Source organism: Leptonotus elevatus, chromosome 1, assembly GCF_054856555.1.
Source record: "Leptonotus elevatus isolate MCC_2025b chromosome 1, RoL_Lele_1.0, whole genome shotgun sequence".
NCBI classification, from domain to species: domain Eukaryota; kingdom Metazoa; phylum Chordata; class Actinopteri; order Syngnathiformes; family Syngnathidae; genus Leptonotus; species Leptonotus elevatus.
This window is the reverse complement of record NC_141239.1, coordinates 39,131,930-39,157,354: the sequence shown is the minus strand read 5'-3', so window position 1 is coordinate 39,157,354 and position 25,425 is coordinate 39,131,930. Positions and strand designations below refer to the sequence as shown.

General features: G+C 41.0%; 1 protein-coding gene across 3 annotated transcripts; it reads left to right on the top strand.

Moving 5' to 3' along the window:
- Positions 1 to 23,257, top strand: LOC147182014 (metabotropic glutamate receptor 1-like). 3 transcript variants are annotated; one of them, XM_086098374.1, is made up of 12 exons: positions 1 to 147; positions 532 to 751; positions 844 to 1,009; positions 1,136 to 1,839; positions 3,339 to 3,588; positions 5,225 to 5,460; positions 6,652 to 6,898; positions 7,533 to 7,701; positions 8,143 to 8,269; positions 12,014 to 12,497; positions 13,792 to 14,229; positions 20,333 to 23,257. In XM_086098374.1, exons 3-12 carry the CDS (start codon positions 903 to 905, stop codon positions 20,841 to 20,843), a joined length of 3,273 nt encoding a protein of 1,090 aa, XP_085954500.1. In that variant the 5' UTR covers positions 1 to 147; positions 532 to 751; positions 844 to 902; the 3' UTR covers positions 20,844 to 23,257. The 3 variants fall into 3 exon arrangements, with proteins under 3 accessions (XP_085954500.1, XP_085954510.1, XP_085954517.1); XM_086098384.1 differs by lacking the exon at positions 532 to 751; XM_086098391.1 differs by lacking the exons at positions 1 to 147; positions 532 to 751 and having other exon boundaries at positions 854 to 977; positions 1,049 to 1,839.
- Positions 23,258 to 25,425: the final 2,168 nt, after the last annotated feature.

Sequence of the window (25,425 nt, the reverse complement as noted above, 5' to 3'; positions counted from 1 at the left end):
TCGCAGCGGCGTGTGACCCGCTTTCAAAATGTGGTGACGAGCAGCAGAAGAAGAAGATGAAGAAGAGAGAGAGTGAGAGTCAGTCTCCTCTGTATCATTCTAGACTTTCCAGTCTGCTTTTGAGCTGCCGTAGATCCTCACCTGCAGGTAGGTTTGAAATAAATGTCTGGACAGCTCTTTATATTCTGAGCGGGTACGGTATTGATCAGATAATCATATATTTTAGACCTGAGAGCAGCATGTGGCTCACAGCCCAATGTAATGACAATTGTATTTATGAAGATAAGGTTGGGTTGACTATATTTGTCAGGAAGACGTTGGATCCTTTGTTCAGTTTTCTCTGTACAACTTCTGTTTTTTTGGTGAAGTAGATTGTGGCTTTTTGTCTACTTAATTTAAGTCATCTGCTTACTGGAGGCTGAGATTCACTCTATTTGATCATTTACTGTTCTGTATCTGTTTCTGAATGTTCCATACAGAAAAATCAGAAAACAGATACATGTATTACAGTTATTATGAATGCCCGTTTAGGCACAAAACTCCCTGGCCTGATTTGATTGTTCCTTCTATCAAATACTGCTAAGCAATTGGGGCGGCATGGCTCAGTGGTAGAGTGGTCATCTCCCATCAGTGAGGTTGTGGATTCGATCCTCACCCCTGGTGACCATGTCGAAGTGTCCTTGAGCAAGACAGTGAACCTGGCAGCGCCTTGCATGGCAGCAGCCGACCACTGGTGTGTGAACGGGTGAATGTGAGTCTTCAATAGTTAAAGCGCTATATAAAAAGAAGTCCATTTACATGTAGTCAAATTTTGTTTAAATACCTCATGGTTGTATCACACAGACTGCTAGCTTGATGGACTTCCCCCAGGGAGTGGCGCAATTCTTCTGCATCCTGCGCCTATGATCTTGCACCTAGGACTACATCCATGCAGCTACACATCTGAGATTCTGCACCTAAAGCTCTGCATCCTGCCTGTAAGATTCCTGATCCTGTACCTTCTCTATCTGTATCCTGCAATGGTGATTCTTCCTCTATGATTCAGCAGAATTGATGATTCTCCACCGATGGCTCTGATTTCCTGCACCTATGATTTCTTATCTATAAGTCTGCATCCCTCATTCTACAACTGCAGTCAGACGTCCAGCATGAGCCTGCTGAGATTCCTGCATGCATTGTGCCTGCCTGCCTTCCTCCTAGAGGCTTTGGTCCTGTCAAAGCAAGAGAGGTACACGGTGCCAAGCTCGGCCTCCCGTCTGGTAGCACGGACGGACGGCGACGTGATTATCGGCGCTCTCTTCTCAGTTCACCACCAGCCGTCGGCCGACAAGGTGGCGGATAGGCAGTGCGGCAAGGTGCGTGAGCAGTACGGCGTCCAGCGAGTGGAGGCCATGTTCCACACGCTGGACCGCATCAACGCAGATCCAAACCTGTTGCCCAACATCACACTAGGCTGTGAGATCCGAGACTCGTGCTGGTATTCGTCGGTGGCTCTGGAGCAGAGCATCGAGTTCATACGTGACTCGCTCATCTCCATCCGGGAGGACGATGACAGCCAGTGGTGTGTGAAGGGGGCAGCACAGACAGCGCCCGTCAAGAAACCAATCGTGGGCGTGGTTGGGCCAGGTTCCAGCTCGGTGGCCATCCAGGTGCAGAACCTGCTGCAGCTCTTCAACATCCCGCAGATTGCATACTCGGCCACCAGCATCGACCTGAGCGACAAGAGCTTATTTCAGTACTTTCTCAGGGTGGTGCCCTCAGACACACTACAGGCCAGAGCCCTCCTTGACATTGTCAAGCGGTACAACTGGACCTACGTGTCTGCTGTCCACACCGAGGGTAAGAAGCCATTACTTGAGTACCTGCAGTCTGCTTGCTGTCCTCAATTTTTCTAAACTGGCCAACAGCCAGCTGCATGCCAAGGTGGAAATTTATGACCTTGTTGCAAGGAAGAAACTTCAGAATTGAATTAGAATTTTTAGGTATCTATAGGCTAGCAACACAGAAGCACAGATTGCTCCGATTCTGTTTTCTGGTCCTGTGCAGACACCTAAAGTGTGAGTGTCATTTTTAGCATGCTAGCAGGAGCGACAAGGGATCAAAAATGGTTCGTTCTGTTGGCTGGTTCTTGGTGCTAGCCCGAAACATGAAGATTGAGTAAAAACGTTAGTTTGCTCCCAGGCACAGCAATGTAGTCCATTCACCGAATAGTCATTGAAACTTGAATATTTGTTGAACATCCATGAGTAGTTATTGAAAGTCTGAGGGTATTGATACGTTGACTCCTTATTGCTATATCTGAAACTCATAATTTGTGTTAAAATGGAAGTCAACATTTCTTGACAATAATATGTTATATGTGACCTCACTAGTTTAAACATGACATTCTGATTAATATTACATTTGTGAAATATGAGTTATGCAGCAAAATCCAGCCGTTTTTATTCATCTTAGAGGGCGGCCATTTTGCCACTTGCTGTCAACAGAAGATGACATAAATGATGCTCAGGGCTCAGGCAATGACCAATCACAGCTCACCTGTTTTCTGAAGCTGCGCTGTGATTGGTTGTTACCTGAGACCTGAGCACCATTGATGTCGACAGCAAGTGGGAAAATGGCCGCCCCCTGAGAAACGACTGGATTTTGCTGCCTAATTTATATTCCACTAGCACAATATTAACCAGAATGCCACATTTAGAATAGTGGGGCTGCATAGAACATATTATTGTCAAACATTTTTGGGGGGGTTGACTTCCCCTTTTAGGTTATGAAATCCATAAGGTCAATTTCAAGGTCAACTAAAGCAAGAGGTCAAAAGGTTACTAAAATATGCACCAATCTTTTACATAGAGATTGCAGAGTCCAGTTTTGGAATCCTTGTTGAATTCCCTTTACAACAATGTCAGATTGACCCAGTTGTTCCTGAGATACAAGGGTTCAAAAAAAGCTTTTTGCTACTAGCTCTCAAATCCCTGCTCCGACTGACATGAAATTTGACATTTTGTGTTATGCCATGACTATCAACAAGTGCAGCAAGTTTCATTAGAATTAAAATCTGCTTGGTTAAATCCACTGAGTGATTTAGAATAGAGAGAGGGAAAAAATCTGGAATTTTGTCATTTTTTTGTGTTAGATTTGAATATACGAATGAATAACTTTTTTTCATTTATAATTCAAAATGGAAATAACAAATAATATACACTACAGATTCTAGATTGAAAGAATTGCTCTTTTTTCCACTCCAGAATTTTTATTTTTTGAATTTATTGGGCAAAAATTATCTGTGCCCTGCCTTATGCATATGTGTCAATGGTTGACTTTTTTTTTTTCCAATTTAGGTAACTATGGCGAAAGCGGCATGGAGGTGTTCAAGGAGCTGGCCTCACAGGAAGGACTGTGCCTGTCGCTGTCGGACAAAATCTACAGCAACGCCGGTGAGAAGCACTTTGACAGGCTGCTACGCAAACTACGCCAGCGGCTGCCCAAAGCTCGAGTGGTGGTCTGCTTCTGCGAGGGAATGACGGTCCGAGGCCTACTCATGGCAATGAGGCGAGGAGGAGTCGCCAGTGAGTTCCTTCTCATTGGCAGGTTAGTTTGTTTGCAAAGTTCTTTTCTCAAAGAGGAAGCGGAGAGTCGCTTCAGCATAGCAATGAAATGTACATCAAATGATTCCTTTTCCTGGTCCTTGTTGCTGGGCAGACACTTCCAAATTACATTAATAGGATAACTACTCACACATTAAAAACATCCATACCATCCACTCATTTTCTTCAACTTATCCGGGGTCAGGTTGCAGGGGCAGCAGCTTTAGCAGGGAAGCCCAGACTTTCCTTTCCCCAGCCACTTCGTCCAACTCCTCAGGAGGAATGTAAGTCGTTCCCAGGCCAGCTGGCAGACATAGTCCTTCCAGCATGTCCACAGGTCGTCCATGGAGCCTCCTCCTGGTGGGGCATGCCTTCAATCAGGAAGCAACCTAACCAGATGCCCGAGCCACCTCATCTGGCTCATCTCAAGAATATGAGCACTGGCGGTCTGCTAAAACATAGATTATTTTGGAGGTACGAGGATTACAACCGACACTAGCAATATATATTTTTTTTGTCTGCATGGAGAAGAATGTAGGATGCGTGAGTGTTTATGTGGGTCAAGGTGACTCGCACTAAAAATGTTTTGTGGAGCAACACAAGCGAACAAAATGCCTGAGGTGCACTCGTGCTCATTGTCACACATTCACACAGCACACAGGCAACTCATTATTAGCTAGGTGGAGCGGGGACTGTTGGCCGGTGGGGTGCCTGGTGGGCCTGCCGTGCCCCGTTCTGCTGCATTGGGCTGGGGGCGCGGGCCGTATTGGGGTGTGTGTATGTGGGGGGGGGCTCCAGGCTCCTGGGTTTGCTCTCCAGCCGGCGTGGCCCGGGGGTTGTGCCCTGGCGCTGCCGAGACCCGGGGGGTCATGGGGGGTTGTGCTTGCCCTGTCCTGGCCGGGGTCGACGGCTCCCCTCTTTGGTGGAGGTTTTTCATGCATGCCGGATCCACCACACCAGCATCTACCGAAATTCAAACACAATCTGCTTCTTCCTCTAGTCGCTGAATCGATGGAGGCTGATGTCTGTGGATCTCACTCTGCTTCATCTACCCTTCCTTCCTTTCTTTAGTCTTTCCTTTGGTCTCTTGAGGTTTGGTAGAATTTATATGCTTCTGGGGTTGGTGAAAGATTATGGTTTGTAACCCTGTGGTAGGTGGTGTCTGGTGATTTAACTTTTCTCCCTTCCTCGGGTCTCCTGACAACTTCACGACTCTATCGGGATTCTAAAGTATTCGGTTTAGGTGAATGGTATGGGATTTTGAATAGTTTTCAGGTGAATTAATGAGCACAAACTCGCACACACCTATGCACATACACACATACTCACGCACAAAAACAAAAAAAAAATTAGAGCGCAATGATGATAACATGTTGAATCGGCAAGATTACCGAATGAACAATAATGAGCTCTCTCAAAAAAGAGAAAAAAGAATAGAACTTCTTCTGCCCCACTTTTTCAAATCTCCTCTCTAAGAGTTGTTGCTGGTAAATACGTTCAATGGTCAGTTAAAAAATATATATATATAAATCATCTATCATTTTATCATGGTTACATGTTAACATAATGGCATCAATAACATAATTCCTGTCACATGAAAACAAGTACAGCAGTATTACTACACTGCATGTCATTAACAGTGATGGCTGGGCAGACCGCTTGGAGGTGGTGGAAGGCTACGAGGAGGAGGCCCTTGGAGGCATCACTGTCAAGCTGAAGTCAGAGGAGGTGGCCTCCTTCGATGACTACTTCCTGAAACTCAAGCTGGACACCAACATGCGCAATCCCTGGTTCCCAGAGTTTTGGCAGCATCGCTTCCAGTGCCGCCTGCCCGGGCATCCGCATGAGAACAAGAATTATGTCAGGAACTGCTCAGGTCACCACACGCTTGCTGTGTTGTGTATTCATTCCACTGTCTACATTCGTCAAAGGTTTTTCAAAGGTTTTTCAACCTTGGCTTGGTAGGGGCTGATATTTAGATGTTAGAGATTTGTTCACACAAGTGGTACAGGACAAATTAGGTACACTTGCACATTCTGACCACAGTCAGAGAAAAGTGATCAAAATATTGGCAAAAATACAATACAACAGAAATATTAGAAAATAGCAAAAAATATTTGATGAAAAACTACATGTAAGTTTTTGAGGCAAAATATCAAAATAATAGATAAAAACTACACAAATAGATGACAAATACACGCGCATTAGAAAACAAGTAGTCAACACATGCTTTTTTTTTTTTAAATAACAAATAGTTGTAATACTTAAAATAATAACATAATTTTAAAAATTCTCCAAAATATTCTACAGAAATAGAAAAATGACTAAAATATTAAATAATGCAGCCGTTTTCAGTTGGTGGGGAGCTCAAACCTCCTGGTCTCTGCATTGTGTTGACAGCAGAAGTATTTTTTGTTGATTATAAACATTTTAAATAGTGAGGTGAAACAGTGCGTAAATATTCTAAATATACAAAATATTAAATGGGAAATACAAACATCTTACACAAGAATGTCTTTTGTAGTATGTTTATGTTATTCATTTATAAGGATATAATTGGTATATTATGTTCATGGTTTTTTTCACGTGGGCTTATAACAGTTGGGGTTGTACTTGTATAGGCTATAAGTTGTACAAGGGGTAGGTTAAAAAAGTTTATTCTTCTTTCTACTCTTTTTCCGAACATGTGTAAGTGCTTTGTGTTGTTGATGTTTTTTTTAGTTCATTTAATTTATTTTTTTTATACGCATGTTCAAAATAATTTCATTCATTTATTACAAAAATAGTAAGTAAAACAAACATGTAAATATTAGGGGAAAATACAAAAACAAATTAAAATAATGCAAAAATTGGACGAAAAACAAAAATAAGACTAAAAAATAAAGCAAAAATATTATCTGAAAATAAACAAAAAATATGCTTAAGGATTAAATTAAAAGATAAAAAAAAAAGAAGGAAAATATGCAAATATTATAAATCAATACTGGATCAAAAATGAAGATAATTAGGTGAAACATTAAGAACAATAATTTAGTCTTGAACGCAAACGAGAAATGTTTTTGAGCAGGCACCGAGCGCCTGGAGGACAACTACGTGCAGGACAGCAAAATGGGCTTCGTGGTGAACGCCATCTACGCCATGGCGCACGGCCTGCACGACATGCACGCCAGCCTGTGCCCCGGGGCCGCAGGCCTGTGCGACGCCATGAGGCCTGTGGACGGCAGCCGCCTGCTGGACTTCCTGCTCTGGACTTCCTTTGCCGGCGTCTCGGGCGAGGATGTCCGCTTCGACCACAACGGGGACTCGCCCGGCAGGTACGGCGCGCACACAGTGGCTTTTTCATCCAAAAAATAGCACTCTACAGCAATGATTCTTAATCATTGGGCCTGGGCCGCGAGCGCCATCCAGTGGGCCGCAAAGTAATTTCAGTTTCGTAGCTCTGCAAGGGCCGCTTCAGTTTAATACACATGTAGCAGGGTATTTTTAAAACAGAATATTTCTATTGTAGCGTGGATCAAATGAAGGTCGTGGGAAAGAAAACAGCATTCGGAGAGGGCAATAGGTCTAGCACAACTTTATTGCGTCGTCTCGCATTGAGTTGCAGCAACAGTCTCAATCGCTCCCCCACCGCCTTTCCATGTATCCTTCCGCCAATCGCAATCATTTAAAATAGTTCGCCCCCAACCCAGAGGTTGTGGGTTTGGTCCCATGCTGATGTGATCATGTCGAAGTATCCTTGAGCAAGATACTGAAACTCCAGTTGCTCCTGATGCTGCGTCATCAGTATTAAAACTAACTGAATATAAAAACAAAACAAAAGTTAAAAAAACAAAATAAAAACGAATGAAATTAAAAATCGAAAACTATTATAATCCATTATTATTTCATCAAGAAAGGGTGCGATACACTAAACAAATACCTTGTCTTGTCATGCCATCTACTGTCCAGGTACGAGATCATGAACTTCCAGAGCATACGTCCCGGCCTGTACGACTACGTCAACATCGGCTCGTGGCACGAGGGCGTGCTCAGCATCGACGACGACGTCATGATGACCAACCGTACCGGAGCGGTGCGCTCGGTGTGCAGCGAGCCTTGCTCCAAGGGGGAGATCAAAGTGTGGCCCGCTTTTACTCTCGTACATAGCATCATCAACACTGCAATTCATTAGTTCCGTGACCATATCCGTTGCTCAAAACACAATGATGGCCTGGCACCTTGAAGCAAAATGATCTGCCCATAAAAGAGGAAAATTTTACTTGGCAAAGTGAACATTGTTTTTAAAAACAAGTCTATTTATACTGCTTAAGCCTATAGAATTATAATATCACAACAGCAATAAAATCTCAACAAATAGTTATAATCACCTTTCTAAGATTTTTAAGGAGGGGGGGGGGGATGCATGAAGCAAGTGAATGCTGTTAGCCTACACATAAAAAGAAATATCTTGGCGAAGGCCAAGCATATTTTGTTCTGCTCAGAAATATTTCAACTTTATTAGATTTGAGTTTCTTTTTGCAGTGAACGGTGGTCAAGTTTCATTAATGTTGTGGAGCAGGTGATCAGGAAGGGCGAAGTGAGCTGCTGCTGGATCTGCACGGCCTGCAAAGACAACGAGTACGTCCAGGATGAGTTCACCTGCAAGGCTTGCGAGCTGGGATGGTGGCCAGACCAAGAATTGGAAGGTAGGTTTTAAAGCTGTTTTTTTTTTTTTAATCTTTAATCTTTTAACCTTGAGGCCCAGCTTTTCCTGTAAAAAGTGGCCCAGGGCCCATTCAGAATTTATGATTTATGTTGAATTATTATACAACTACTACTTTGACTACATTTCTACAGGTAAATGAAATTCTGATGACTTATCCCCACCTAGTGACAGGAAGCAGCTCGACGTCACACGTAAAAAAAAAGAAAGAAAAAAAGTGAAGCTTTTCTATTTTGTATTTATCCTCATTGTTTTCTTCTATGCTCCATTTTTGATGTACTCACTCTAGTTGACTGTTTACATGTATTTTTTTTTTATTTGTATTTTTTTTTTTAACATCTTGTGTGGGCTGACTGTGTGCTTGTGTAATGGTGGAAGTGACGTCAAAGTCGAGCAGTATTTGGCTAATTACTGCCACCTAGAGGCTTGGCATGCATCTAAATGAGCTTAAAAACGCACTTCTCAATGTTTGTGCGTTTATGTGGATGTGTTTTAAATAATAACTAATAATAACTAACTAATTAAAAAAACAAGGCAGTGTGGAGGCATTTTTTTCTACATGGGGAGGGGGAAATATAAGCCTCAAAGAAAGCTGCCTGCGACCCTTGCTGCCCACAGTTACAAAACTGAAATGACTTTGCGGCCCACTAGATAGCACTCGCGGACCAAGCTTGGCCCAATGGTTAACCCTATAAAGCCTGAACCGTGTAATATATGAGAAAATTCTGATTCTTTACAAATAGAGTATTTATTGGTCCTTTTCAACAAACAAACGAAAAAATTTTGGGGGAAAATCAACTTCCACATGACTTTTGATTTGTATCATATTTGATACATCCGGTCACAATGCTTTAAATTCGTACATTTACAACAGTGAAAAATATAATAATAAACAGACATACCAAACATATTAGTATTTCCAAAAATCAGAAGGAACATTTCCAGCTATTAATAAGTATAGGCGTCTCTCCTTTCTCAATTGGGGTGATCTTGCAAGGTTGCTGGAAAAACCATCAGCTGGGTAACACTGCCCTCTAATGGGTTGTCATTGCAATGTATGTGTCAGATCATATACATCAGGGTTTTCATGGGGAAAAAAATACTATACTCATGAAATAGAGAGCTCAAAATGCCTTGTATTTAATATGATACGTTTGGCGTTATAGGGTTAAGAATCACTGTTTTAAAGAACAGAATTGCAATTTTTTTTGGTCAAGTTCTGGCCGTGTGTGGCTGACTTTTTTGTAATCATGTCCAATGATGTAGATTATAAAATGAAAGTTACATCTATCACTTTCTGTAGCACAAAAAAAGCAGTATTATTCAATAATGTTCAACTACAAATAGGCTGTGCTGAAACATTTTTCCTGTTGCATTCTTATTTCAAATTTACAACTGAACTAACTAAAAAAAGTGTACCACCATCTAGTGGTTGAAAGTGGAATTACACATGACCTTTTAGCATTAGACCAAAATACTGTCCCCGCCAAAAATATATATATATATATACAAAATCACAAAATTTATGGGTTTTACTAACTAAATCTCTTGGAAAAGTTCATATTTGAAAAAGCATAAACTGGCTGCTTTGAACTAAACTCTCACATTTTTGTGTGGGTCTGCTCATGATAAATATTAAGACATGCCTGCCAAATGTGATGTTGCTAAGTCAAACTGACCCATGCCTTAACGAACAGGAAGTTAGCCATTTTGCTTTGAAACAGCCACGTTAGGCGAAAAGTTTGCTCTCACAGGTTTCCTGTTTTATTCTAATCTCCTTCTCCTCATGTGTGCTATTTCCAATGCTTTCCCATGACACCAAAGAGGCCATCGATTCATCATGTTGAGACCTACTTACACACTTTTGTGCCCCCTGCCACTCTGGCCCACTTAAAAGGCTCCGCAATGTGCATTTCAAGGACAAAACACTTCTTATGGATCGTCCCAAGTCCTGACCTGTACGCCATTGTTTGTCCAGTTGTAAGAAAATGTCACCCTTACTCTAAACTTAGGGGGTTAGTCCGGAACCCTGTAGTTTGAAATCCTGACCTTACTGAACTCATTCACTGCCATGAATTCATTTAAACTATTTCTATTAGTTTAACTGTTTTTTTTCTACTTTTGTTAACAAGAGTAAGAAATCCTAGATTTTTTTTAGAAGATTTAGAACAGATATAAAATTAGTGATTAATCGTAAGTTAACTAGTGAAGTCATGTGATTAATTACAATTAATAATTGTAATCGCCTGACACCCCTAATTTTTTATAATCTTTTATTCTTTAAAAAAAAAGAAGAAAAATATTTAAAAAAGAAAAAAATATTTAAAAAAGAAAAAAATATTTAAAAATTTGGGGCGTCAGGCAATTAATATTAGTCATCGTAATTAATCCCATGACTTCACTAGTTAACTCACGATTAATGACAAATTTTATATCTGTTCGAAATGTACAATAAAAAATTCTAGGTTTTCATACTCTTGTTAACAAATGTAAAAAAAATAAATAAAATAACGTTAAACTAATAGAAATAGTTAAAATGATTTTATATAGCCGTCAATGGCAGTGAATGAGTTTTAATATCCAACATTGAAACCTTAACTGTACTTTAAAACCCTACTTTGAAAGATTGACCCCAAACCCTAACCCTACTTTCAAACCCTGACCCGACTATGAAGCCCTACTTTCAAACAGAGAATCAACTAATCAATTATTTATAGTCTGGTATTTTAAAATCATGTTTTTGAAATCACTGGAAAAACTTTTTCATGCAGCAAACAATAACCTACCTACCTGATTGTTTTCGGAATTTCTTTAAATTAAGAGACGGGAACTATAATTTAAGGGGTTTAATTATGTTTGAAACATGTAAAGTGGTGACCAACATAAAACACAGATGTGTTTCAGTTCTGGGTGTAAAATTGTGGAAAGGATTTGATTATGAATTGAAGCTGTGTACTTGTTGGGCTTTAAGAAAATTTTTAAATGTAAAATAATGAATGCTTAAGAAAAAAATCATTGGCAAAATGTAAAACATTTAGGAATTATAATGTGAGTGCAGAATTTGTTTTTATTATTTATTTGTGTTGTAATTGTTTGTGGTTCATGGGACTATATAGCATGGCAATAAATAAGTCTGGTGCTTTAGCCTACACCTTTTTCCGTTAATTGATTTGTTGGAAATTATGTTTGTGTTTTCTATTCTGTGTTGTAAATGGAGCAGAAATAAATTATTTACTCATTCATTCATTAACCCTACTTTGAAACATTTAAACCCCAGCCCTACTTCGAAACCCCAGCCCTACTTCGAAACCCCAACCCTAGTTTAAAACCTTTGAAAACGTCAAAGCCCTAGCTCTAGTTTTGAAATACTAACCCTGTTTTGAAACCCGGACCCTTCTTTAAAACCTACTTTAAAACCATAATCCTAGTTGTAAGGCCCATTTCTTAAACCTCCTTTACACACTTTCTGCTGGTGTTTTTATCTTGATTACAGAAAGTGAAATTGGCAAACATTGGCTGAGGGTTGTTTTTTTTCGATTTTGAACCTCTTGTCTGCGAGGCAGACGTGCTAACCATTAGGCCTCCAGATCACATTACGGCTGTAGGACCAGGGACAAAAAAGAAAATGTAAATGCTCAGTGCGTGTCGGATAAAAGAATACAGCAGTTCTGCATTCCTCCCTTAGTCCATATTTATCCGCCCACCTGCACCTTTTTTCCCCCACCAGGCTGCGAAGCCATCCCCCTGCGTTACCTGGAGTGGAGCAGTCCCGAATCCGTCATCCAGGTGGTCTTCTCCTGCGTGGGCGTCCTGGCGACATCCTTCGTGACCCTCACGTTCGTGCTGTACCGCGACACGCCCGTGGTCAAGTCATCCAGCCGGGAGCTGTGCTACATCATCCTGGCGGGCATCTTCCTGGGCTACCTGTGCCCCTTCACGCTCATGGCCCGGCCCACTGTGGCCTCCTGCTACCTGCAGAGGCTCCTGGTGGGTCTCTCGCCCGCCGTGTGCTACTCGGCGCTGGTCACCAAGACCAACCGTATCGCCCGCATTCTGGCGGGCGGCAAGAAGAAGATCTGCACACGCAAGCCGCGCTTCATGGGCGCGTGGGCGCAGGTAGCCATCGCGTCGGCGCTGGTCGGCGCGCAGCTGGCTCTGGAGGTGACGCTGGTGGTGGTGGAGCCGCCCGAACCCATACGCTCCCACCCAAGGTTGGAATAGTTTGGGATTTTTCACACTTGTGTTATTCTGCAACAACGGCTCATGAGATACGAGTGACTTGACTTGCGTCAAAAAAAGAGGCTTCAGGCTGTTTATTGCTACATCCAGCTGACGTTTACTTTCGACAAGCTATAAAACAAAGAGTTTTACACCTTTTGTTTGAACAAAACAAACACAAAGCTTAGCCTTCCTGTCCACTAGCTTAATGCTAACTAAATAGCATCTCTAGAATGTTGGAGTGCGAAAGCCCTTTAAGCAACAGATAAAACAGTGTGTAATGCAGTGTGACATCAGCTGTTAAATTCAATTTAATTATATAATTACCGCAGATGTTTTTAAAAAAGTATAGTATTATGAAGTGTTATTTTTTTCTCATTAAAATACTTTTTTTATGGGAAAGCTGGAAGGAACAATGTTTAATGTTGAGTGCGCAAATAGGACCAAACTATTTTTATTTATTTTTTAACCAATGCCATTTCCAATATTTGACTAAATGAAATTCCGACAATCGGCTAATCAGCTGATTAATTTGAAAAAATATAATAATTAAAATATTTTTACTCAATAATTTTTTTTGTCCCTTAAAGGAAAAGTCAACCCTCAATTTTTCTTTACAATAATATGTTCTAAGCAGCCCCACTATTCTGTACTGTGTTAGTATATTCACTCGGTATTCTATTGTTTGTATATGAATTAAGCCGAAAAATCCACCCATTTTTCTCTATCTCAAGTGACGGCCATTTTGCCACTTGCTGTTGATTGAAAATGACATCACAGTTGCTCAGGCCAGAGATAGCGACCAACCACGACTCACCTTGTGAACGTCACATGACCAAAATTAGAAAACAGGTGAGTTGTGATTGGTCATTGCCTGAGCCCTGAGCAATTGTAAAGCCATCAGTTGACACCAAGTGACAAAATTGCCGCCCACTGAGATAGGTAAAAAAAGAAGTGGTTTTTGCTACTTAGTTCATGTTCCACAAACACAATAGTATTTATCAGAATACTGTGTTTACTCTAGTGGGGGTGCATAGAACATATTGAAAAAACAATTTTGGTTGACTTCTCCATTAATGCTTACATCTAGCTAACTAACTACATTTTAACTTTACAACAAGGTGAGGGTTACGAGCATTAACAATGACAAATTAAGCTTGTATCTCAAGGTACCGCTGTGTAGTATTTTTAATGGAAATATCCCGATGTCGTGATTAGGGAATAGGACACGGCCTGTTTTTTCTTTGTATTTCCATTCAGCAAAATGTTTTTTTTGTTCCATCAAAGCTCCCGCGAGGTCTTCCTGGTCTGCAACACCAGCACCCTCGCGGTGGTGGCTCCGCTGGGCTATAACGGCTTGCTCATCCTCAGCTGCACCTACTACGCCTTCAAGACGCGCAACGTGCCCGCCAACTTCAACGAGGCCAAGTACGTGGCCTTCACCATGTACACCACCTGCATCATCTGGCTAGCTTTTGTGCCCATCTACTTCGGCTCCGACTACAAGACCATCACCACGTCCTTCTCCGTCAGCTTGAGCGTCACCGTGGCGCTGGGTTGCATGTTTGCGCCCAAGATGTACGTCATCATCGCCAAGCCCGAGCGCAACGTGCGCAGCGCCTTCACCACCTCCGACACCGTGCGCATGCACGTGCGCGACGGCAAGGCCGCGTGCCGGGCAGGCGGAGGCCTGTTCGATGTGTTCAAGTGGAAGAAGAGCGGCAGGTGAGTGAGTGACTTGAGTCTACTGATAATTGATTTTTCAGCAACTTTTTCAAATTGTTTTATTTGTGGTGACAACTTAAATCTGAGTTACTACCGAGCTTCAGATACGCTGCCGTATGTATGAACATTGAATGATTTGAGCTGTACAATTTGAATTTGTAATAGTTTGATCTGATCACTGATACTTTGGAGGTAAATATGTAAAAATGGCTGTGGGTTTGGTAATAAAGTAGAGGAAAGTAAAGGCTATAAGACAAAATCTCCAAGCAGCTTGATGTTCCTGTGGTGGCATTTGCACATACAGTATTCACATATTCAGACATTTAAGATCCACAGGAATGTTGTCAGCCTCTTTGGATGGGGGCCACAGAAGGAAAATTGCTCACAAACTGAAGCGATGGATAGTAAGTACTAAGGTATATAAACTTTCAAGCGCTGCAAAACTGTAAATGTCACGTGTCTATTTGAACACTAGGTGGCATTATTCCGCCTTAGGCAAGGCAAGGCAAGTTTATTTGTATAGCACATTTCATACGCAAGGCTTTACACAAGGAAATAAGCATCGACAAACACAGTAGTTTACAGAACAAGAAAACAAAAGTAGGTTACAAAATTTACAAAAAAAAATTGACAATGTTAAAATATTAGACAGCAAACTATAAAAACAGTTAGCGTAAGGAACTTTAAATAAATAATAATAATAATAATAATAATAGAGAAAATACATGATTTTAAACTGTTAAAAATACGTTAATCAAAGGTATGTGGGGATAAAAACCAGTTTTCAACCTGGATTTAAAAGCATTTACACTCGGGGCTGACTTCACTTCTGTTGGCAGCTTATTCCATTTGTGTGCAGCATAACAGCTAAATGCAGTTTCACCATGTTTACTTTGAACTCTGAGTTCCACTAGTTGGCCCAATTCTGTAGATCACAGAGCTCTGCTGGGTTTGTATTCAATTAGCATTTCTTCAATATATTCAGGACCCAAACCATTCAGTGATTTATAGACCAGTAGCAGAATTTTGAAATCTATTCCACAGCTGACTGGGAGCCAGTGTAAAGTCTTAAGGACTGGAGTGATATGTCCTGATCTCTTTGTTTTGATCAGAACTCGAGCTGCAGGCTGTCTTAGTAATTGTTTTGATATGATTGCTGAAAGTCAGGTCTGAGTCTCTTAGCACCCCAAGATTTCGAACTTGGTCTTTGGTTTCTAAAGACAGTGACGCAAAGTGTTTTTGAACAGCAATCCTCTTTTCTTTACTGCCAAAAACAATGACCTTGTTTTCGTTTAGCTGAAGGAAATTTTGGTTCATCCAGCAATTTGCTCAAGTGAGTGACACAATATGTTAATTGAACTGCTGTCATTTGGGGACATTGATAAATACAGTTGTGTGTCATCTGTACTATGATTGGCGTTCTGAAGCTTTTGACCCAAAGGCAACATATACAGACTGACCAACAGAGGTCCAAGGACTGACCCTTGAGGGACCTCACATGTCATGGCCATTCGATCAGATTCAAAATTTCCAATGGTCACAAAGTAACTCCTGTCTTCCAAGTAGGACCTAAACTATTTTAGGACGGTGCCATTTAACCCCACCCAAGTTACCAGCCTGTCCAACAGTATATTATGATCAATCGTGTCAAATGCTGCACTGAGGTCCAATAAGACGAGCACCGATACCTTCCCTGCGTCAGTGCCTAATCTTATATCATTCAGTACTTTAGTCAGAGCTGTTTCTGTACTGTGATGAGGCCGGAAACCTGACTGGAATTGATCAAAAATCCGTTTGAGCTCAAGAAATTGCAGAGTTGATTAAAAAACACTTTTTCAACAATTTTAGTTAAAAAGGGAAGGTTTGAGATGGGTCTATAATTTGCTAGCAGGGAGACATCCAGCGTTCTCTTTTTTAGAATGGGCCGGATGGCGGCTACTTTCAGAGATTTAGGAAGCTCGCCTGATTGAAATGAGCAGTTGATTATTTACTGTAAATCGATTTGAACAGATTTCACAATAGTTTTGAAAAAGCCAGAAGGTATTGAGTCAAGACAGCTCGTGGAAGGTTTCAATTGCTGAACCAAGTCTGCTATAGTATTTTGATCCACTGATTCAAATTCTGTCATGGTGGAATTATTCCTAGGTGATTTTAAGTGCTGCATCATTTTTTTCATTGTGCTGGTTTGTGACAATCTTTGACCTGATGGCTTGTACTTTTTGGTTGGTTGGTTTGGTTTATAGAAAAACATAAAACACATATTGTTGAGGTTCTTACTAATGATTTCAGAAAAGTGTTGTTGTTTAGCTATTACTAGCTCTTTCTTAAAATTGCAAAGACATTGTCTGTACAAATCAAAATGAACTTGGAGTTTAGTTTTTCTCCACTTTCGCGCTGCTTTTTCTGCACTTTAATTTTAAAGTCATTACGTTGGTAGCACACCTCCAAGGTGTTTTAGGTCGGGATGAAACGGTCTTAGTTTTAATAGGAGCAACAGCATCCAAAACATTTGGGATTTTTGAGGTGAATTCATCCAGAAGTTCATCAACAGTCTCTGCATTGACAGTTGGTGATGCAGCCATTAATTCCATAAACATATTTCTTCATTTTTTAAGAGAGACAGTGGTTGTCTGAACTTCTGGGATTGTTTGTACTTCAAAGAACACACAGAAAAGATCTGAAATAGTCCGATCTTTCACCTCAACAGATGAAATGTCAACACCTGTAGAGATGACGAGATCAAGAATGTGACCATGATTGTGTGTTGGACCCTTCTCATGTTATGAGGGACCAAAAGTATCGAGTATAGAACAAAAGTCTTTGGTATTTTTATCCAAGTTGTTGTCAACATGAATGTTAAAGTGTCCAGATATGACCAGATCGTCAGATTACTGACAGCATTTCTTCAATTTCCTCCATGAATTTGCCTTTTCGTTTTGGAGGTCTATAAATGATTACAATGATTATCTTTGGATCGCCGTTTACCAAAAGACAGATATATTCAAATGAATTAAAGCCTCCCAATAAAATGTCTTTACACTGAAACATTTGTTCGTGAAACTGAAATCTGACATTCATAACAGTGTTGCAGGAACCTTCTGTTAGCCATGTTTCGCTAAGGAGAAATAAGTCCAGATCATATGACATCATGAATCAACAGTGATTCGTTAACTAGCAATCTCGTATTGAGTAAAGCTAGTCTCGCAGTAGTAATCGGAGACAGTGGTTTAGTCAAAGGTTGACAAGCTATACTGACTAAGTTTGTAGCTTCAGACTTATTTCTTCTCATTTCTTTTGCCAAATTTCTGTGACTTGTACTCACAGGAATGCTACAAGCTTCTTTAGGTTCATTGGGTTCTGACTTATTCTGGGGACACACACTGTTTGTAGTGCACACGTAGTCTGGAGCCAAAGTCTGTCAAACTGAACTGTAGTACTGCATTTGTTGAGGCTTGGTGGAGTCAGACAGTTGGTAGATAGCTGATGGTGGAGTCTTGGGAGGAAGCATGGGAGAACTCCTGTGATCAGTAGATAGCCGGTTGGAGAGTCTTTTAGATAGCTGTTTGGAGGGATTGATCAAATGGTTTATCCTATTGGTGAGATCCGATGGGGAGTCAGTCGTCGGGTCGTTCGGGGGCGGTGTACTGTGCGGGGGTGAGTTTGGTAGTGGTGGTGGTGTTTGGCAGGCGTCGCTCGGGGGCGATGAACAGTGCAGAGGTTCTGGATGGTCGGTGTTTGGAGTGAGGGCAAATCAATCTGTTCTGCAGAGCGGGGCGTGGAAGACTGTGAGCCAGCTGCACCAGACTCTCTATTTATCTGTTGTTGTGATTCATGATGTCCTTTGTTTTGGGAACATAGCGTCCACTAACGCACACTATGGAAGATGTTGCCTGTCAGTAATCGGACTCCCTGCTCTTTGAGATAAATCCCATTGCGTTACAATGTGGCAACGTTCATAAAACGTGGAACATTTGTCAATAAAGTTCACTGGATAAAAAGACACATACTTTTTAGCCATCTCGAGAGTGACATAATCCGGCTTAAGCGTTCATCACCTGGCCGGACAGTAGGCAGAGGACCACTCAGAAATGCCTCTGCGTTTAGAGATAGCATTTTTTGTAGAAGGGTAATAAAGTCCTACTTCAGTATCTCTGACTGTTTTTTCAACACATCAAATGCTCCTGTGTGAATCACAAACGATCTTACAGTCGGATACTCAGTAGCAATCTTGTTGACTTTTTCAGAAATGTCCAGCACCGTGTCATTAGCAAAACTCAGAACCTTTGTGACGTTTAACACCAGACAAGGCTTTGTTGCCTATTATCAGTGTTTGTGTCTCAGTAGCTGAACTCATTTGCTGAGAAGGTCCACTTTCATACCTTCGACTGGTGCCGTGGTCCACCGTGGCTTGCTGGTCCGATGACAGTACGACAAAACCTTTTTCTCAGTTCGATGTCAGTGTTTTGTCTTCGTCGTCCATAAGATGGTTTCCTTTTTCTTTCCGGTACCAATGTCCAAGACTTGGTGTTGAAGTGGCCTTTTGCATAGGCTGAGACATTTCCTCAGTCATTAGTTGGCTGTTGCAGTTTTGGCTTTGCTCCCAGCTTATTCCAAGGAGGGTCAGTGGATGGAGCTAGCTGTTTGTTAGCATGCTGATGACCACTGTTTGGAGACATTGGCAGTGTGGTGTCATTCCACGATTTCCCATTCACCTCCACAAACATTTCAAGGCGATGCATTCTTGTCTCCAGCACTGCCATCTTCTGAAGAGGTTTGTGGTATTCATCGGTGGAGATGGAAGGCATCATTCTTCCAGCCATGTTGCAGTGGCAGCCACATGCTGATTAGCAGGCCCTGCTCACGTTTATCGTAGGGAGTTTCCAAAAAATTACATTACAACATTACATCTGTTTATCCAGCCCCAGATGGAGCAGCACAATAACCATTCAATTCATGTAGTGTGACAAAAATTGTTTTAAATTCCATTTAATTATGCCATTATTGTATGTTTTTATGAAGTACATTAATATGGAGTGCTATTTTTACTCATTTAAATATACAAAAACATGTTCTTGTGTTTTTATTTAGAGGAAGACTGCAACGGATTAATGGCATTTACATTCATTTCAGTGGAAATTCACACTTAGCAATGCACTTGCACCCTCTTGCAGGAGCTGATGTTGGCCACAGCTTACACCCAGACACTCACATGCAGTGCGGGTGCCATAATTGAGGCTCTCTAAGGCAGGGCTGGGCGATATGGCCAAAAAATAAAATCTAATTTTTTTTCAGTCATTCAGGACGCTCACGATTTTAATTAATTTTAATCTAATAAACCCAACAAACGTTTATTCAAAGGTTTAATTTATTCAAAAATATTTCATGTGCAAAATGTTCAGACAACAATAATGTATACCAATTCTAAATCAGTTTAAACATAAACCTAACATTCATAGTTTGCACTTAAATGCCACAGTTAAGTAGTTGGTAGCTATTGTTAACATGCTACTTGTAAACCACCCATCCAGCATTCTGCCACTCGATTTCACGATTGAGCAAATTTTCAACAATTCCATTTTTAAAATGGCGATTAATTGAATGAATTCGATGTACTGACCAGCTCTACTCGAAGGGTATGGTGGCTCTCTTGAGCTGACATCTGACAGTCTGTAATCACACTTAAACAGTCATCTACCTCCGACCTCCATCAAAATTAAAATGAGTGTGCTGAGGGAACAGCGCCCTTTCACACTGTCTGTCCTGAAAACAGGAATAACAGTAGAGCCAGGTGTTAGACGTCACACTTCTTAAGCAATGACTCTTACAGACAGTGTAAAAGGAGCTACAAGGTCTCGATTGTGACTACTGTGACTTGTAAATCTGGCTGAGCGTGTGACGTATCTCTGAGCGGAGGCGGGTTAGACCTGGTGTTGGTAAATTCATAGATTGCTGTGGGAGTGATCACAGCTGACTTAAATCCATTCCGTATTTTTCCCACATTTAATTTTTTACATTTGTAATACCAAAATTTCCCTCAAGTTGCCATTCAGGGGTGTAGAATTTCCTCCCTGTTATTAACCCCCTATCTCTGTTTCTGTTCTAGCGCTAACAGCAAGTCTGTATCCTGGTCTGCGGCAGGTGCGCGGCATCCTCCCAAAGGCGATCACATCTGGCAACGACTGTCGGTGCATGTTAGGATGCAGGAGGTGGCGTCCAATCAGATGGCGGCGACCAATCAGACGGCCATCATCAAGCCGCTCACTAGCACCTACCGTGACTCGCTGCTGTACAATGTGACCGAGGAGGATGAGGGCGATGAGCTCGGTGGCTTCGTTACACACCAGGAAGCGGCTAAATTCGCCAATGACAACATGATCGTTGAAGATGAACCTGGGATCGTCCACAGTTACCTGTACGACAGTTGCCTCCTCGCAGATGAAGACGAGGAGGAAGAAGCAGGAGATCGCCTGGAGCTCATGCCGCCCTCGCCTTTCCGGGATTTCTCAGACCCCTCCCTCGATTCACCGATTTCCGACTCCATTTGCACGCCGCCCAATGTGAGGTACGCGGCCATTATCCTAGAAGACTGTAAGCGGAGCTCCTCCACTCTGTGATGGGAGAATCTTTACCCATATAGACACATGTCATAACTTGAAGCTTGAAGAGTGGACGTGGCTTAAAATGGTTTGAAATGTCAAATAGTCGTAACGGTGGAAAGTCTGAAGTCCAATTTTTGAAAAATGTAAGAAAAAAACCCATAATTGTGAGTCATTTCTACCACTAAGGGGAGCAGTTAGCTACCTAAATAGCTATGCCTCCATTTTGAAAATTCATATCCATTTTAAACCCTGGAAGCTGTTTTCTCGCTAGCTAGCTGATGGCTAGTGCCTTGAGTAGTCCTGCAATGTCTCACTGGGATAGCTTGATTTGACACAAATTTGAAGCCTCATTTTATACACTTGGCCATCACAATTCGGCTGGGATGCAAACAAAATTCTTTAGTGTGGTGTGTCAAATTTAGCAGGTATTTATTTTAACTTTACAGAGATTTTAAGAGACGCATGTTAATTTTGGCAAGGTTATATAATATTTGTATTGCATGCCAGCCAAGTGATATTTGTAAGTATATCCACATTTAATTATTATTAATTTTGGTGTTTACAATATCATTACGTCATTTACGTAAATAGTCTCGCGTTATTTTGTAGCGCACACTTTCACTTCCGGGTTTGTACTTCCGGTTCATTCAGGACGAAAAGGAGCGATGAAGCTGGCTTGACCTCGCGGTCATTTTCAGTCTATTTCTGTTCATTGTTTTTATCAAGGACACAAAACGAACTTCAAGAACTCAAGATGAAGGAGTTTTCACCGTAACTCCCTCTCAGGCAAGATCAACTCAAGTAGCTTTCTGGTACTCCCCTTATATGACTGTTGCCAGGTACGTTAGGCGGTGGATAAAATCCATAATTAATAAATAAATGGTCACATTTGGCCGACGTCGGATTGGTGTATCTAGGCCTTAAAAGGGTCTAGGACAGGGCTGGGCAAACTCGGTCCTCGAGAGCCGGAGTCCTGCAGGTTTGGGATGTTTCCCTTGTCCAACACAGTTGATATATGATCAGCTCATCAGCAAGCTCTGCATAAGCCTGATAACGATCCTGTTGATTGGAATCAGCTTGTGTTGGACGAGGGGAAACCTCCAAAACCTGCCGGACTTTGGCCCTCGAGGACTGAGTTTGCCCTCCCCTGGTCTAGGAAATGCATTATGTCAATGAGATGTCCCCACTGGATATGTAAACCCAACATGTGCGCGCGAATGTGTGTGCGTGCGTGTGTTTGTGTATTACAAGTTGAAGGGAATAATAAATGAGCAGAATGAAAAAGGCAGCGTATTGAAACTGAGCACTATCCAGTAACACACACACACCTGAGAGTATTTACCAAGTACTGTACATTAAATGCTCAACTGGTTTTCATAAGCCTGGGAACTCTTGATTTTATGCCAAAGCAATTTATTACCAAGGGAATGACGAGGTTTGTCGGAGGGCCAGAAGGAGTTGAGAAATCTCATGTTGTCATTTCAACTGATGAAAAATGAGCTCTTAGCTTTCCTGTCTAATCAGGAACACCTGGAATGTTCTGACAAGAATAGTGGCGGGAAACAGGTGAAGCAAAATGATTTATATTTTATTTCCATTATCAAATATAAATGTAATACTTTTTTTTCTGTGATAAATGATAGTTACATCTTAACATAGCATCTCATAATACATGAGTCTGCAGAAGCAGAAGACAGCCATTTAACACATTACGCATTAGAAAATGGTGACTAACATCAAACACATGGTCACAACTACTACTTTTTTTTCTGAGGGGGGGTATTAGGAAATCATGTTACATATTTCACTAGAAGTGACAAGATTCAGAAGTGGTGGCAGTGCAGTGGATGAATAACAAATGATATACAGTAAATAAATGGCTTAAACACAAAAAGAAAAGCAAGTTTGCCCATTTTGTGATATGTGCAAAATACAAATGTATAAGAACTACATTGTTACATTTCATCCAAGCTGTTTCATTCAGCAATATACATGTACATTATGTCTATGAATATACAGTATATAAACACATACAGCCTACAGTAATTACAATGAAGTTGGGACATTGTGGTAAACAAAAAAAAAACAGAATACAATGATTTGCAAATCATGTTCTGTGGTCTGACGAGTACATATTTCAAGATTTTTTGGAAGTTGAGGTTGTCGTGTTTTCCGGGCCAAAGGGGAAAAGAACCATCCTGGCTGTTATGGATGCAAAGTTCAAAAGTCAGCATCTGTGACTGTGGGGGTTGTGTTAATGCCAATAGCATGGGTAACTTACACAGCTGTGGAGGCACCATTAATGCCGAACAGGTACAGGTTTGGGAGAAACATATGCTGCCATCCAAGCAACGTCTTTTTCATGGACACTCCTGCTGATTTCAGCAAGACGATGCTAAACTGCATTCAACAGCGTGACTTTGTAGTAAAATAGTGTGGGTACTGCAATGACATGCCTGCAGTCCAGACCTGTCTCCTATTGTATGGTGCATTATGAATCATAAAATATGACAACGGAGACCCCGAACTGTTGAATAGCTGAAGATGTACATCAAGCAAGAATGGGGGAAAAAAGCTTCAGCAATTAGTGTCCTTGGTTCCCTAATGTATATTGAATGTTGTTAAAAGAACAGGTGATGTAAAACAGTGGTAAACATGATCCTCTTCCAGCTTTTTGGAATGTGTTGGAACCAGTGATGTCTCTGCATTTGAGGCCAGATGGCGCTGTTGAGCACTATGCAGGCTCATAATTGGTCGTCTTTATAGCTAGAAATTTATAACATTTGATTTCATCAAGAATAATAATATTCATGAATAATTATGAATTAATTTCGTTATAAACATATATGTATAATACAAAGCCAAGTTCAATGGTATATAACTTTCTATCTAACTTTCTAAACAGGAGAGCGCCGGCCCCATGAGCGAGTGATGAAGTGGATGTGCCACTCAAATCACAGTGCGCATGTCCCAAGCTGCTCGCAATAGACAGCCATGCCAATCATCCAATTGAAATACAGGACTGGTGTCACGTGACACCATTACTCCATCAACACGCTCAGTTTTGGCGGATGGCAGCATACAGCAGTAAAGTAGATTGTGTTTTATCGGAAGCAAAAAGACAACGTAATAGCAAACCAACAATATGAATGAAGTAGATTTGTTGATGACGTCATCGCTCAAGAGGGCGAGAGGCAGCGCTGCAGAAACGGAGGGGGCAAAACACTGCAGCTGTGTGAAGGAAGCTTGTGACTCAAGTGAAGGTGAGATTTGGCCACCTTATAGCAGTACTGCTTGTAGAGATCACACTTTTCAGTAATTTTTGCAAAACATTTCCATGTGTTGAATTTGAAGCAGCTAAGCAAATCTGGCAAATTGGAAATAAAGTTCAGCTAGAAACTGAGCTGAATGAACAGCACTGGTGAGTAGCATTTTTATTACTAGGGCTGCTCGATTATGGAAAAAAAAAATCCCAATTATTTTAGTAAGAATTTAAATCATAATTATTCAAACGATAATTTTTTTCATACAAAACATTTAAAAATATTAAGACAAATACAATTATATGAAACATAATTATGTAAGTTCCTTTTGGAGCAAACAATATTTATCAACTTAGTCATTTAAAAAAAAAAGTGCAAATATATAAACTTAAACAACTCAAAATGAGTATTAATAATATTTTATTTTTGTTTACGATTATGTCAATTTGTAATTGTGGAGCGTAATAATTTAAACTGGAATTGGATTTCAATTAATTGCACAGCCCTATTTTGAACCATTCAAAGGTTTTATTCATAGCCTTAATTTGTAATAGGCTACTTCATTTATATAGCACTTTTCCACTGGATTAATCTTGAATTAAATTAGAATTTATTGTGTAGGCTTTGCTGCTTGTGGATGTAAAGTGCCCACTTTTGTGCCCCACTCAACTTTTCATGCCAGAGACGCCACTGGTTGGAACCATACCATTTTAAGTTAAACTTTATTATCAGTTTGCTGTCATTGTAGTGTATTCAGTTAAATATAGGTTGAACATGATTTGCAAATCATTGTATTTTGTTTTAAAACACTTGCCAAAAATGTGCGCTGAAAAGCGGGCATACACCCCCACACACACACACGCACACGCATACCCACGCACACACACACGCACACACACACACACACACACACACACACTTGTCTTTGGATCATCGTGGGGACGTCTCATTGACATGATGCATTTCCTAGCCCCTTCCCCTTTTAAAATGACTTAATTTAACTAAAATTCTGCGTCACATTGGAGCCAAAAGTAGAATCCTGATCGTTTACTGTGCATCTTGCTGCTCTAAATAGTAAATAAGTCATACTACACTATAACTTACACAAGACTACGGACTACTTCTTCTACTTCCATTTGATGTTTGTCAAATACTTTTGGTTCATTAGCGCCCCCTTCTTTAGCATAGATACCCATGGCTATGAAGAAGGTCACTGGCGGTAATGCATGACTTTGTTATTGCGGTTGGCAGGTGTTTTTAGTGCATTACCGCCACATTAAACGGAGTGCATGCATGGGGCAGTAATTAAACTACATTAAATGAAAGAAAAAGCG